Raw genomic sequence first — 16,574 nt, forward strand, 5'->3', positions numbered from 1 at the left:
ATTTCTATAGTCACCATAATCATTACATTCAATATCCAATTGTAAATTTTTAAAAAGTCACAAACCTCTCAAAGAAACAGAAGTTTATGGCACACTCAAAGGAAAAATAAATAAATCAACCAAAACTATCCTTAAATAAGATCTCATGGCAGATTTACCAGACAAAGATCTTTAAATAATTGTTTTAAAGATATTTAAAGAACTAAAAGGAGGGAAAATGATGTATAAACAAAAAAAATATCAATTAAGAGACAGAAAATCTACAGAGAAATCAAGAAGAAATTTTTGGAGTTCTTAAGTGCAGTAGCTGAAATGAAATATACCCTATGGAATTCACTAGAGAGATATGTCTCTGAGTAGGCAGATAAAAAATTAGTGAGCTTGAAGATAGAACAATATAATTACCCGGTTTGATGAATAGGAAAAAAAAAAAGATTAAAGAAAAGTGAATAGAACCTAAGGGACCTGTGAGATACCATCAAGCAGACCAACATATATACCATGGAAGTCATAGAAGGAACAGAGAAAGAAAGAAGCAGAGTGCATATTTGAAGAAATAATGACCAAAATTTTCCCAAATTCAGTTGACAGACCTGAATATAAATATCCAAGCAACTCAAAGAACTTGAAATACAATGAACCCAGAACCCACACTGAGACACATAATCAAACTTTAAGAAGCCAAAGACAGAGAATCTTGAAAGAAGCCAATGAGAAGTAACTTATCACATATAAGGAATCCTCAATAAGATAGCTAGCAGATTTCTTACCAGAACCTTGAAGCCCTGAAGGCAGTGAGCTGATGTATTCAAAGTGCTAAAAGTTAAAACAAAAAACAAAAAAACAAATAACTGTCAACCAAAATTCCTGTACTGTCAAAACTGTCCTTCAAAATCAAGAGAGAAATTAAAATAGTCCTAGACAAACAAATGCTGAGAGAGTTCATTACCTTTAGGTCTTCCTGAAAGAAATGCTAAAGAGAGTGCTGCAGGTGGAAATGAAGAGACAAGAGGCAATTGGAAGTCGTGTGGAAAAAAAAAAAAAAAATGAAGATCCCAATAAAGATAAATACATGGGAAATTATAAAATCCAATATTATTGTAACAACAGTTTGTAACCCTACTTTTTGTTTCTACATGATTTAAAGAGACTAATAGAGGAAAAAAAAAACTATAGCTTTAAAAACTAGTATTATTGTGACTTTGGTTTATAACTCCTCATTTAGTTTCCTACATAATTTAAGGCACTAATGCATTTAAAGGAATTATTGGTTTAGTATATAAAGAGGTAATTTTGTGATGTCAACAGCTGAAAAGGGTCTAGATGGAGCTGTACAGGAACAAGTTTTGGGGATGCTTTTGAAATTAAGAGGGCATAAATTCAAACTGCAGTGTTACAACTTTAGAATGTTAAGAAAGATTGAGAAGTTACTGTTTAATAGCTATATAGTTTCAGTTTTACAGGATGAAGAGAGTTCTGAATATGGATTAAATGGCAGTGATAGTAAAACAACTTTATGAATGTATTTAATACTATTGAATATACACAAAACTTAAGATAGTAAATTTTATGTGTATCTTACTAAAATTTAAAATATTGGAAAAAAAATTTGAAAGTTAATGAGGACTAATTGTGGGAAGGACCAGTATTGCCAGGTAAGGAGCCTTATTTATACACTGTTGTGTACACACACACACACACACACACACACACACACATATACACACCTTTTCTTCTTTTAAACACTTGCCAACCATCTCCTGTTTTATATTCTCTGGGACTCAAGTTGTTTTCTTTCTACAGCAGGCTAAAGACTCACAAAGAGTGATTTCTCTGTCTTAGCACATAGATGTTGATGAAGTCTCTTTCTTAAGCTATACAAAGTCTAGGGAAAAAACTTAGTCTTTAAATTGATATCTAAAAGTGCAGAAAACATTAAAAAAATTTTTTTTCGTTTTTAATGCAAGTCACAAACTTTTGTAAGATTCCTGAATAGGGGCACCTTGGTGGCTCAGTGGGTTAAAGCCTCTGCCTTCAGCTCAGGTCATGATCCCAGGTTCCTGGGATTGAGCCCCACATCAGTGCTTTCTGCTCAGCAGGGAGCCTGCTTCCTCCTCTTTCTCTGCCTGCCTCTCTGCCTACTTGTGATCTCTGTCTGTCAAATAAATAAATAAAATCTTAAAAAAAAAAAAGATTCCAGAACAATTCTTTAACCACTATCTCAGAAATTTGTAGAAGCATAAAGAGAAGGCTTAGTATAAAATGCTAAAGATGATTTTAGTGATTATGTAATCACAACAAAAATTGTTACTAAGACTACTGATTTATGTGAGTTCAAGCTTATTAATATCTAGTATATTTGGCAGTACTTTGTTGAAAAAAAAAAACTCAAAATGTCAAGAGAAATTGGCCAAGATTATAAATATACTACTGTTTTAAAAATGTATATTAATATATCATGCTTACCACTGGACATTTATATAAATTTCAGTTATTGCTTAAGAAAACCTTCTGTTCAGATATTCTTTAACTTACAACTGAGGATCTGGAAAACTTCCTGGTTATCAGACTACTAGCAAATTTACTAACATATTAAAAATGAACCTGAATTTAGATAGATCTGTAACTTTGTGTTCAAAATTGAATGTTTGATCAGATATATATGTATTTGGCTTTTGACCAGAGAAGAAATCATTCTACAATTCAACTTTGAGAATCTAGAATATAAAGCTATCATGGAGAAGAGCTACAAATAACATTCATGTCTATTTGGGTATGTATATGCAAAATTTTTCAGGCCATCTACTATAATCTTTTCATTTGATGCATGAAACTAGTATCAGACTTGCCCTAAGTCACAAGTCAGTGAAAACTGAACAAGTCCTAGAAATCCTAAAAGCCATGACTTGATATTTTTCTTTCTCCCTTAACTATGCCCTCCCCTGTACCAACACTTTCCTCTTCTTCTGCCCAAGTTGCCTCTTACTATCCCCAAAGTAATTCTTTCTAATACTTCCTGATAACTTTTGGAGCATCTTAGGATCCTTACAGTTTGAAAATTTGGCCCATTATTAATCTCAAATCTCACTTTCTAAACCTTCTCTTCTGGGGTCCTGTATGGCTCAGTTGGTTAAGTGTCTGACTTCAGCTCAGGTCATGATCTCAGAGTCCTGGGATTGAGCCCCATATGGGACTCTGTGCTCAGCGGAGAGTCTATAGATTCTCCTTCCCTTTCTGTCTGTCCCACCGCTGGCTTGTGCTCTCTATCACTCTCAAATATATATATATATATATATATATATATATATATATATATATATACCTTCTCTTCCATCTTCAATGAAAAATCATGGTGGCTCATATTCTTGGAGACTGTTATACTCCATGCATACCTACTAAATTGATATCTAAAAGTGCAGAAAACACTGAAAATAGTTTTTCTTGGTTTTTAATGCAAGGTTTTTCATCAAACAAAATATCATTTAAGTCTTTTTCTTTGCCTGTAATTTAGGTTGCATTTGTTTACTTTGCTATAATGTACTGGAATATGTAACACTCTGTGAAGTTAATTTGAGATCGGGATCAAACATGAACTCCAGAACTGAAAGTTGTCCAGCTGGACACAGTTGTCGCCTCAAAAATTATTCCTGAAAACTTACTAATTTTACTTTGGTCTGAGAAAAAAAAAAATCCAAATTTGTTGTGGTTTTCTATATTCATATTATATTAGCTTTTCTCATCTTCTCTAGGTTTAGGGACTCTTAAGAGGACTTGTAATGTTTAAATTTAAAGATAACTATTTTTTTCATATATTGTCTTCTATGTAGTATACTTTAAGTAACAGAGAAAATAAACCTTGTTAAATTAAGTCAACAATTAAAAGTATTATCTAAAATTACCTTATAGTTTAAAAGGTACAAAATAAAAGTGCAACTGTAGATCACTATGCCACATTAGATTTAACATATCTATTATTTAGATATTTATTTGTTATTGCATATACTTTATGGCAAGGTGGCAAAAATCTCCCCTAAAGGAAATTGAGACCTAAGTTTATTAAAACTTCTGCTAAAATTCTTTTAAAAAGGTTATTCACCTTGAACTGTGAACTCAAAGCCCACAAAAATGCCTTATTCATAACTGCTTCCAAGGTTTATTATGAGTAATATATAATAGTTGCTTAATGCCAGGAGACAATACTCCATGGGTTTCAATTTCTGCATGTCTTGTGACAACTCTCTTTCCAGACTATCTTTTCAAGGATCTTTATATAGCTAACACCCTGGGAAGACAGAGATAGTGTTTTCCCCCATGTTGGAGGGCACTATGCTTACCCAGGACTCATGTAGCATGAGTCACATTGATTCAATTGATAGGGTTTGGACATTGTTCATAGTGGAGGAAAATGCTAAAGTTATTTTGTGAGTAGGACCTTTTAGGCTAGTTCAATGTACTGTTGTTGTTGCTTCTATATCTAAATTGTAAAGTAGAAACTGATGTATTACATGTTTCACTTTTCTACCCCATAAGTGCCAGAGAGGCTTATCCCAAAGGGGAAGACTTGCAGGTAGAGAAGTGTTGGTGTGAAAAACTCCTGTAAATTGATACTATTTGGATGATCAATGGGTCAGGATTTAGTCTGAGTACCTCAACCTTGTGATGTTTTAAAATGTGAACACAAAATCATGTAATAAATTTTCCTTCAGGTGTTTTCCAAGTCCATGTAGAATATGTGTAGGAGAGATACCTAGAATCAAAGGACAATAAGAACACCTGGAGTGTTATAAAGCTAAGAAGAAACTTTATCAGTCACTCAATCCTGTGGATAAAGGGATTACAATTGAGGGATAAATAAGGTGAGGATAACCTGGTACATGTGCCACTTTTAGATGAGAAACCATTTTAGCTCAGCCTATAAGAGGAAAAAACAGCATAAAGCTTGAACTAATAAAGCTTGAAAATAAGCCTCAAAAGAATGTCTGCTCATATGCTATCTGCCAATAAGATTAATTAAAATTCAATACTTTTTAGAGAAAGAAAACATCTTGCAGGGTCTTTTCACTTTTTTCCATATATTTTTGATACTTCATCAAAGGTTAAATGCTGAAAAAGAGAACTGACTCGAAATGCAAGAAACATACAGTCAATAGGAATAAACCTACACGTGATCCAGGTATTGCAATTAACTGAGAAAGCTTTGAAAATATCATATGTGGTATGTTCAAGAAAATATAGGAATTGATAGAAAACTTCAAGATAACTGGAATTTATAATAAATAATCAAGTAAAAATTCTGGAACTAAAAAATAGAATAACTAAAATTAAGAATTCAAAATATGGGCTAAAAATAATTAGGTAACATAAGAGAGATGGTTAATGAACTACAAGATGTGTCAGTAGGAAACAACCATATTAAAAGACAGAAGAAAAAAAAAGAACAATTCAAAAGAGAGTCTAAAAGACACATGCGAAATGGTGAGAAATTCTAACATACACAATTTTGGAACCACTTTACATCAAAGAAGAGAAATAATGAAAAAGATTAAATTTTTGAAATAACTGGCTAAGAAATTTCTAAAACTGATGAAAGACATAAGCCACATATTCAAGAAGCCAAGTGGTCTCCTTAATATAAGAAGAGCAAATACAAATAAAATTACACCTTTACAGAAAAACACAGAAAATGAACCTTAAAAGTAGGCAGGGGAATGAGGGTGGGATGATATTTTTAGAGAAGAAAAAGCAAAACTTTTTACTGACTTTTCATCAGAGTCCATGAAAGTCAGAAGCTAATGAAAAAGCATCTTTAAACACCAAAATCTTACCTAGAATTCTATACCTAGAGAAGATATCCTCCAAAATTTAAAGTAAGAGAAATGTTCAAGCAATAAAAAAGACTCAACCTGAAGTTAAATAATTACTAAAGAAAATCCTCAGGGAAAAGAAAATGAATCCAGATGGAAGCATATAATGTAGGGAGAAAAAAGTACATGGAAAAACAACCACAACCTAACAAGCTAATGAAGGGGGAAAAAGAAAAAACAAACAAAAAACTTAATCCATGCACAGAAGGCAATAAAAAACTAAAAGGGAATATAGAACACATGAACAAACAAAAAGCAAATACAAAGATGGCATTTATAAACCTAATTATACTCTTATTAAACTAAATTAAAATAGTCTGAATATATTAATGAAAAAATGTCAGAATATAAAAATAAGCAAATACAATTATATACTCTTATAAGAGTCACACTTTAAATATAAAACAGAGAAATGTTAAATGGGAATGTTTATAAAAACATATACTACTATAAAATTACTAGCCAAAAGAAGGCTATAGGTATGAAAATATTGGAGGAAGTAGCATTTAGTTAAAGAGGAAAACTATATGAAAGAAGGGAATTTTGTTATGATGAAAGGGTCAATGACACAATGTCTTAACTATATGTCTTAACTATACAAAATATGTATGACCTAATAATGTAGCCTCAAAGTACAAAGCAAAATTTGACAGACTAAAAGCTCATTTAGAAAAACCCACAATCATAGTAAGAGATTCCTGCATTTTTCTGTCAATAACTGATAGAATTCCTCCCCCCAAATCACTAAGTATTAAGAAGATTTTTAAAAACAATAAACCTGAAGTATCTGAGATTTCAATAATAAAATACGTATATTCCTTTCAAGTGCACATGGAACATTTCTCCAAATAGATTATTTGCTGAGACACACTTTTTTTTTTTTAATCTCACATCAAACTCTTCCAGAAAACAGAAACAGGGGAAATACTTCCCAATCAAATGTATAAGGCTAACATAACCTTGACACCAAAATCTAGATTAGGAGTTTTATAAAAAAGAAAATTTACACATCCAACTTCTCTAATATAAATGCTAATCCTAAACAAGTATTAGTAAATCAAATTCAAAGATATGTAAAAAAGATAATACATTATAGCTAAGTTGGTTTATTTGAATATGAGATTTAGTGTTTGGAAAATCAATGTTATATTCATAAAAAGTATTTGATAAAATCCAACTCATTTATAAAATCATCATCATCATCATCATACTAATATCTTGGAATGGTAAAAATGTGTTAAGGAAAGTAACTTCCTGAATCAAATATAGAGTTACTATAAGAAACCTATATTAAAACATCTATTTAGTGAAAGCTTATTTATTGAAAGCTTTCTCTCTCAGACAAGAAGCTAGAAAATGATGTCTACTATCATCACTACTCCATACTTTACTGGAAATAATAAGGCAAGAAAAACAAAAGGCATAAGAATTGGAAAAAAAGAAATAAAATTATAGTTATTTTCAGATGACATGATTGTATATACAAAATACAAAATCCCTGAGAGATAACCTACTAAAATTAATAAATGATTTCAGCAAAGTGGCAGAATATAAGGTCAACATACAAAAAGAAATACAATATTAGAAAACATAAAATATCTAGAAATAAATCTAACCAAAAATGTACAAGACCACTATGAAGAAAACTACAGAGCATTGTGGACAGAAATTTTAAATGGCTTACATAAGTGATAGGACAGTCTGTGTTCATGGATTTAAAAAAATAATAGTCTAAAAACATCAGTTCTTCCAAACTGATTTATAGATTCACTTGACCCAAGGGAACATGACCCCTTCTTCACACTATACACATAAAAATCAATTCTAGATGCACCCAGACTTAAATGCTGTAAGTTAATAAGATTTCTAGAATATCTTAATGATCTAAGAGTAAGAAAAGATTTCTCATATGTCACAATTAAAATTTTTATTTGTAATTTGAAATTAGAAACGTTCTGTTCATTAAAATTATCCATAAAGACACTGAAAAGGTAAGCTCCAGAGGTTAGACAGGATATTTTCAAGGAAAAACAGGATAGTATTCATAATATATAAAGAAGTTCTACAAATCAACAAGAAAAAAAGATGTACAACCCAATGGAAAAATATGCCAACCCTTGATCATATCACAAAAGTGGCTAAATGGTCAATAAGCATGCTAAAAGGTATTCAACTATTAATTATGACAGAAATGTAAATTAAAATAATAAGATAACACCACAAACTTACTGAAATGTAAGAAAAAGACATGAAAGTACATTGGTGTACATAGAGCTTCCTCTGAAACCCTCATATTCTGCTGATAGGACTATAACCTGATACATTCACTTTGAAATAACATTAGGCATTATCAACTAAACATAGGTAAATGTTAAGGCTCAGAAATTCTCTTCCTAAAAGAAGTATGAATATGCACACCAAAAGACATGCATAAAAATGTTCATAACATTTGGTCATAAAAGGCAATACTAGAATAATTCAACAAAAAATATCTTCCAAGTAGTATATACTTTTAAAAAGTGGTAAATTTAAGGGGCACCTGGGTAACTCAGTGGGTTAAAGCCTCTGCCTTTGGCTCAGGCCATGACTCCAGGGTCCTGGGATCAAGTCCCACATCAGGTTCTCTGCTCAGTAGCGAGCCTGCTTCCCCCCCACCTCCCTGCCTGCCTCTCTGCCTACTTGTGATCTCTGTCTGTCAAATAAATAAATAAAATCTTTTAAAAAAGTGGTATATTCAAATAATAGATAAAAAGTGGTACTGACAAAAGAGTGGTATATTTACACTCAATAACACAGATAAATCTCACAGAATATTATTACATGAAAGAAGAGTACATGCTATATGATTCCACTTACAGCAAGTTCAGAATTAGGGAAAACTACTCTATGATGATGGAGGTATGAATACTAGAGAGGCATGAGGAAGGCTGGGGGTGTTCATATGTTCTATATCTTCATCTGAGTGGTGTTTATGTGGGTGTACCTGTCTAGAGAAGAGGAAGCCTGGGGAGTAAAACCAGAATGTGAAAGGCAAGTGCTTTATACAATAAAATCGAGCTCAATTTGGTTGGAACATATAGAAGCCACAGGAAAGAAGTGGCATAGATGTCTGGAGAGTGTGCTACCTTACTATGGAATACTTAAATAGCAATTTAGAGAGGATACTCTCATTTCCTAGGCAACAAAGAACTACAAAATGCTGTTAAGCAGGGCATGAATTAAGCTCAGAGTTATATTTAGTGAAGGATAACTGATAAACAAAACATGGCATAAATCTGGTCAAAGAACATACAGAAACTCTTGTAAATAATCTATGACTACGTTCTGCACACATCTGTAGAGTACAAAAAGAAGATACTAAGAAATTAGAAGCATACTTTTTCAAAGGTTATTTTTTAAAAATCTGTAACATAGTGTTAAGAGGATAAAAATCTTAGAAGCTGAGTTAGCTCCAAAGTATGTATGCTAAAAAAAATTAAAACCAATATTTATATTTTGTAGTTGGTACTTACTTCATCAAACGTAAAATCCTCTAAGTTTATTTCTTCATATTCTTCTTCAGATTCTTCATTCTTAATAGCCTCTAAAGCTGTTGTCAGTTTCTTTCTCAAAAGAAAGCCCTTCCAAACTGCCTAAACAAAAATTTAAAGCATGTTATACAAGGTTATAGATCAAACTACAAACCAGATTCTCTGTGTTATCCCATTAGGAAGATAAAACATCTAAGACCTTAGTTTAATGGCTCAATAATCTGTTTTTTGAACTTTATGTGACACTTAAAACTGTAAGATAAATTAAACAACTGCATGTGTCTAAAGTTCTGAATCTCAGGAGACTTTCCTTGTGGTAAGCAGAAAAGAATCTCTAAAACTCCCTCAAATGCACATGTAGGTCAACCAATCAATTATCTGACAATTCCACCAGGACCCATTCTAAACTAAGAAGAAAGAGATACAAATGAAAAAACAATTTTTCTAATTTTCAAATAATTAGGTATAAAATAAACGAACACACATTTAGGAAAATTTCAACATATACAAATGGCCATATTAGAAAGGTACTATCCTGGCCCATAACTATTAACTAATTTCATTTTAAAATAAACTAAGCACGTAATAATAGAATTAAATCCATTTAGGTTTCTCAAAAATATTGGAGTAGAGAAGCTTTTCTAACTATATCTCCAAGAACACAGGAACTTTTAAAGAATAATTGTATGAGGGAGTGAGTTCCAGGATACATTAACTGTAAAAAAAACAAGATAGAATTAAGTGTGTTTTGCATGCTACCATTTATCTATAAATGACTGTATATAAATACATAATAAACAAATACATTATATGAACATATATTTAAATATATATGTATATCTGTTTGCTAATATTTAAAAAGTAAAAGTGTAACTTGTAAAATTAATTTTAAAAATTAAGTATAGAGGTAGAAAATAGAAGACTCAGCTACAGAAGCCAGACTTCTCTGGATATATCTTTCTTAGATTTGACTTTGGAAATGTGCACATGCTTAAGATAATCATAAAATAAACATGAAATAAAAAGAAATTCCTGAAGAAATAGAAAAAATATGTTTCATGCTATGCACACACAGAATTTTTCTAAAGTAACTTGAAAATAGATTTATTTGACTATCTTCCTAGTGAAATATACTCAAAAGAAAAACTTCATTACAAAAGCTACCTTCAAAATGTTTTCATATTCATATTGTTAGTAATACTATTGGTATTGTTATTACAGAAAATATATATATTAAGAAGTAGAATATGTAAGACAATAGCCAGATCATTTATAACAATAGCAGTCACTCACAATCTCTATAGCAATCAACCTAGAAAGCTAAACCACAACCTTGGCAACAATGAGCTAAGAATGGTCAAGCCTTGGTTAATCAATGACTGTCAGCCTCCCTATTTTTGTCCCTACTTCTAATTCAGGACCGATCAAAGATACAGATATACTTCCCAACCAATCACAGAATACGCCCCACTTCTGGCTGCCTGCTTTCTACCTTCCCCATACCAAAAACCTCTAATTAGACCATATCTGGAGACCTTTCTTTCCACTCTAAAGATCTCCTGCTCCCCTCCCTGCCTTTGAGCTTTATGCCAAAGGCAAGTGATGGTGGCTGACTCCCTTGCCACAGCACTCTCTGAATAAATAACCTAATTTGTTTTATCTCCTCATTTGTATGGTCCTTGTTTACTTCCACTATGTATGCACATGTAAACACAGGCACGGACACACAGAGACACACACATACACACAGAAGGTGAAGTGAAAAGGAGGGGCAAAAAAAGAACAATTATGTTAACGTCGTTCATTGGAACCAGGACTTTCCATAGAAGAAAAGAAATGTAAATATAAATCAAATAAATAAAAGTCTTATCATCCTAAATTTAACTTTAAAATATCATCATGAACTCATGGCACATTTTTTTCTTAAAAATATGTATTTGTGGGGTGACTGGGTGGCTCAGTGGGTTAAAGCCTCTGCATTCAGCTCAGGTCATGATCCCAGGGTCCTGGGATCCAGCCCCGCATCGGGCTCTCTGCTCATGGGTAAGCCTGCTTCCTCCTCTCTCTCTGCCTGCCTCTCTGCCTACTTGTGATCTCTGTCAAATAAATGAATAAAATCTTTAAAAAAATATGTATTTGTAAGCTCATCACTACAATGAAAAAATTTTAAAAACAATGACTTTACCAGTCATTTACCATACCAACAACATTCCTAAAATCCTAATGCATTCCTAAAACCCAGACTGGTCTCTAAATATTCCCACTAAAGGAATCAAAGATCTTCAGAGCAATGACTGGGCTCAGGTTTGAGGCAAAATATATACAAAATGAACCTGAAACATCATGGCACATTAAAAAGCAAGAGAAATTTTAAAAATGAATGAATTGTGTCACAAAAGCTTAACTTGAAGCTAACTTGGCCAAACGGGACAATTTGAACATCAGTAAGAATGAAACTACAATGGAATTTAATACATCATATATTTTAAAAATTTATGTGTACATTATGACCATATTATGGTGACCCCTGGAGGATGCTAGGAAACCTCATTAATCTAAAAATTGGTAAAATGGCATTAAGCATTTAACCTACCTTTCTAGTATGAGCTGTACCTCAAGGTAACTAAATAGTCTGTTAAACTAAGTTGCTCTTTACTGACGTATTTTAGTTAATAAATGAAGAAATTATATGTAGAGTATCAATATTTTACAAACTGTTAATACAAGAATCGATCTAGGCAATGATTATCAATGGTCACTAGTATTCCGAAAAGAGAGGCGACTAGACATTATGTTACCTCCTCACTGTAATACATACCACCACTTACGAGATATTCTTGACAAAAAGCCAAAACCAAATCATATGAAATTTTAGAATCTAATGTCAGCTTAAAGAAAACAAGGGAACAAGAAACACGTAAGTGACACCATGGGAAAGCATCTGGCAAAATTCAGAAAGTAGAAAACTATAGAACAGAGATCTGGTTTCCTTAATAAATAAATTGCAAGGAAAAAAGAAAGACGTTACTATATATTTAAAAGACTTAACATTTAAACTGAAGGCAAGGTAATGACCTTATTTATATTTTGATCAAGAAAGATCTATGAACAAATATTTATAAAAGAGAGAAATTTGAATATTGATATTTGGTCATAATGAAAAATAATTTTTAATCTCTAGGTTGATAATATAGTTATACTTAAAACAATAGGTCTTACAGAAATTCATACTGAAATATTTATAAAGGAAGTGATATCTGGGATTTATTTCAAATAATCTGGTGATGAGTGGGGAGAGGTGGGTTGGTTATGAAGAGTTGGTTATAGAAGATAACAAGGTGATGTGCAGACCTGGGGAAAAGAGGGTCTAAAGGGAACTCTTTAATCAGGCCTTCAACAAAGATTGGCTCCCTATAGTTCACAATGGATCCAGCACAACTCCTCAGGCATAGGACTTCTACAAAGCTCTAGAATGCAATACACAGTGTGTGTCATTCTAGTGTGACCCATATAGATACTTCCCTCCTAAATCTGCAATAGAGTCAAGAATTCAAGTACTAGTCATCTCTATTCAGTTTATGAGAAATAATGGTAATATATAATACGTTCAAATTCTTCTTCTAGTTTGTTTCTGTCGAGGTTTCAACTTTTCACCAGTAATTCATCTACAATTAATTCATCTTTCTCCTACATTCAAATTAATTCCCTGGCTAGGCAATTCTACCTCTATTAGACATATCTGACATCTTTTTTTTCCTCCAACTATCAACTCCCACATCCAGAACATACCATATATCTGTTCCCTGTTAAAATCCTTCACATATCTCCAGCCATGTTCGTTCTATATTTTCCAGTTGTTGTGGTAGTCCAGTTTCACTGTAACTTCTTATTATTCCAATAATATAAAATTCTAGGTTCTTTTATTTCTACTATCCTTCATACCTAGAATTCCATTCTTACATATTTACAATGAACCCTAACTATGTTTCAAGGTGTATCCTATATCCTTTATATTAGTTGGGGCAAGCTAAGTATGAGAACAAAAATATCCTAAAATGTATAACAACTCAAAAAACAATAGCTTATTTCTTAATTACCTAATAAATATGGAGAGTCTGTAAAGGCAATGGGGCAGCATTTTAAGATAAAGTGATTCTGGTATCCAGACTTTCCCACAGACAGCTTCCAATGATGCCTCAGAAGCTGTCTTCATTTCAACTAGCCAGAAAGAATAAAGAATATGAAGGAATGTCTGTGGTACATTTAATGAGCCAGCTATGGAAGTGGTGCATGTATCTTTCATTCATCTTGTATTGACTGGAACTCAGAAAAAGGGCCATGTTAAAGTGCAAGGGAAGGTCAGATATCTAATCTGGCTGTATACTTGAAAGGAGAGAAGAATATGAGGTTTGGTGAGCACAGAGCATTTTCTGTGACATCCACCATAAAATTTCTATTTTGCTCCTTCTAAAGTCCAGGTTCTTTCTATCGTATCATGCTCTGCTCTCCAGGATAATCGGGCAGTCTAGAATTCATATTTTAATATGAATGGTTTAAGAAACTAGATGATTATACTCAGGAAACAAGAAAATGAAATGGAGATGACTTCATTAATTTTAAGTACCATATTGTACAACATAAAGACTCATTCTAAGTCTCAGACAAAGGCTGGATTATGCTTACTTTTGTTACAGATACACAGAAGATCAACAAAAGAACATTTTGCAGAGATATTAGTCACTGAACTAGACTGTTTCACAAAGTAGTGAACTTTTCTTTACTGAACAGAATGAAGCAAAAGTTGAACATCCAGGTACCATCAAGGCTGAAAAAAGTGTAACAACTGATAACAGTAGGGAGTTTGGTCTGCATGATATATTCATTCCTCATGTAGCAGAATAATATTTTGAAATGGTAACTGGGGTTCTTTATTTTCTTCAGAGTTTCCTTGAATCCATTGCACTACCTTGACTCCCACTACCATTCAGGCGCCAGTAAAACCTTTGCCTATGCTTTGCCTTTAGGAGTACTGTTCAGACAAATTAAGTCAACTGCAATACTCAGTCTGATTCTAATATTTATTAGAACCACAGCAAAGATAATTTTGAAAACTATGGTTTTAATAGTGAAAGCCAGCAACTTAATTTGAGGGCTCTTCTTCTACTTGCATATGCCAATGCCTTGGAGGCACCCATGACTTCTAGCTCTCATATAGCACATTCCTATGAACTGATATCATCACTTCTATTTTCAAAGGAAGTATGCCTCAAAATAAACCAAAATATACTTTGGAATGTGATTTTCTTACCACTTCTACTTCAACACTCTGATCCTAGCTACCATTATCCCTTGTCTGAATTACTGTAATAGCTCCTAACTGATTTTTCTGCTTCTACTCCTGCCTTCCTACAGTATAATCACAACATAAAGTAAACTTGATCATGTGAGTCCATTGCTCAGATTCCTGTCATATCTTCCCATGTCATTCAGAGTAAAACCCAAAATCTCTACCATGACTTATGATTTATAAGTGTCACCCTTCTCCCCTCCATCACTGTCCAGTCATACTGGCTTCTCGCTGTTCTTTAAACACTGTAGTTTGCTCCTAAATCAGATATTCCATGGTCTGGAATGTTTTTCTCCCAGGCATCCAATGACTTAATCTCTCATTGCAATGTCACCTTTTCCGGTCTTCCCTCTCCATCATATCTGAAATGAAAAACTTTCCCTTGACACTACTATCCTGCTTTTCCTACTTGATTTTTCCTTTTAAGACTTATCACTATCTAACATACTTATTTACTTAACTGCTCATTCCAACAGAATACAAGCTAGTAAGATTTTTGTATTAAGAAATATTTATTCAAAAAAAGAAATATTTATTCAATGAATGAATAAAGGGAAATGCTAAATTGTTGGTTACTATCTTTCTTTTTTTTTTAAGATTTTATTATTTATTTGTCAGGGACAGAGGGAAAGAGAGTGAGCGAGCACAGGCAGACAGAGAAGCAAGCAGAGGCAGAGGGAGAAGCAGGCTCCCTGCTGAGCAAGGACTCGATCCCAGTATGCTGGGATCATGACCTGAACTGAAGGCAGCCGCTTAACCAACTGAGCCACCCAGGCGTCCTGGTTACCATCTTTCAATTCAAGCACAGTACCATGAATTTCCACAGACCTTATTTTATGTATTTATTTAGTTTATATTATATTTATATATTTATTTGATTCTGCATCTCCAATCAGTATGAAAACTCCATGATGGCAGAGAACTTGAATGGTTTGTTTAGAGTTATGGTTCCTGATCCCAGAACAGTCCTTGACAAATACTAGGTTCTAACAAATATTTGACAAATAAATAAAAAAAAAGGATGAATGTGATGTTGGAACTTCATTTCAAAAGCTGATCTTGGTGACTCTTTGGTTGAACCAAGTCTATTCACTTCTTGATTTCTAAATTTTTAATTTGAATGTTTATTTGAAGGCCTTTAACAATTATTCTAGTAGATTTTTAAACATTCTTCTAAAAAGAGCTGTAGATTAGGTCAAATGAGAGTTGCTATGGCTAATAAAAATGTTAGCAGATGTGGCAAATGACATATCTGAGCAGAAGCTTTAAATATGATTGTGTGGTTCAGTTTGGCCCTTGATCACGAGAATAGTATTTCTAAACTACGACTACTCCTTCAGCCTAGATACTAAGCAGAGGAAGCCTTACATATCACCTGAGTTAAGAAATACATCCAGTAGTTGCAAATCACTAAGATTTGGTGGTTGTCTGTTATAAGAATAACCTGGTGAAAGATGAGAAACATCTCTCAGGACTATTTCACCAAAATATTAAAACTAACCTGAATAAGAATAGCAGCCTTCTCCCTCTGTTCTTGGATATTCACAGTGTTTTCTCTTTTTTCTTTCTTTAAAATCGTTTTATTCTTGATGCAGTAATTTGGCTTGGACATCAGGGGTTCTATTGCAGGGGGTTGCAGCTTTGTAGAGAAATGAATACGTCTGCGCTCGATGTAACCACGCCAGTATGCCTGGATTACCATAGCTGCCATACTGTTAAGAAGAGAAAATACACGTTTAGTAATCCATGAAAACACAGCTGTAGGTGAGAGGGCCTCATAAACTACTTTTGTAAACAGGAAATATGTAAGGTATTGGTTAAAAAAAAAAAAAA

At 32.9% G+C, this 16,574-nt stretch overlaps 1 protein-coding gene across 5 annotated transcripts in view; it reads right to left on the reverse strand.

Annotated features, from left to right (window-relative positions):
- The window catches only part of LRRIQ1 (leucine rich repeats and IQ motif containing 1), a 219,311-nt gene that overhangs the window by 114,327 nt on the left and 88,410 nt on the right, over nt 1-16,574 (reverse strand). For all 5 annotated transcript variants that reach the window (XM_032346855.1, XM_032346857.1, XM_032346852.1 and 2 more), the window contains 2 exons: nt 16,243-16,453; nt 9,377-9,496 (listed from right to left, as the gene is read on the reverse strand). In XM_032346855.1, coding sequence (XP_032202746.1) covers nt 9,377-9,496; nt 16,243-16,453 — 331 coding nt within the window. The remainder of the gene's footprint in view (nt 1-9,376; nt 9,497-16,242; nt 16,454-16,574) is intronic.

This window comes from Mustela erminea, chromosome 6 (assembly GCF_009829155.1).
Source record: "Mustela erminea isolate mMusErm1 chromosome 6, mMusErm1.Pri, whole genome shotgun sequence".
Taxonomy (NCBI): Eukaryota; Metazoa; Chordata; class Mammalia; order Carnivora; family Mustelidae; genus Mustela; species Mustela erminea.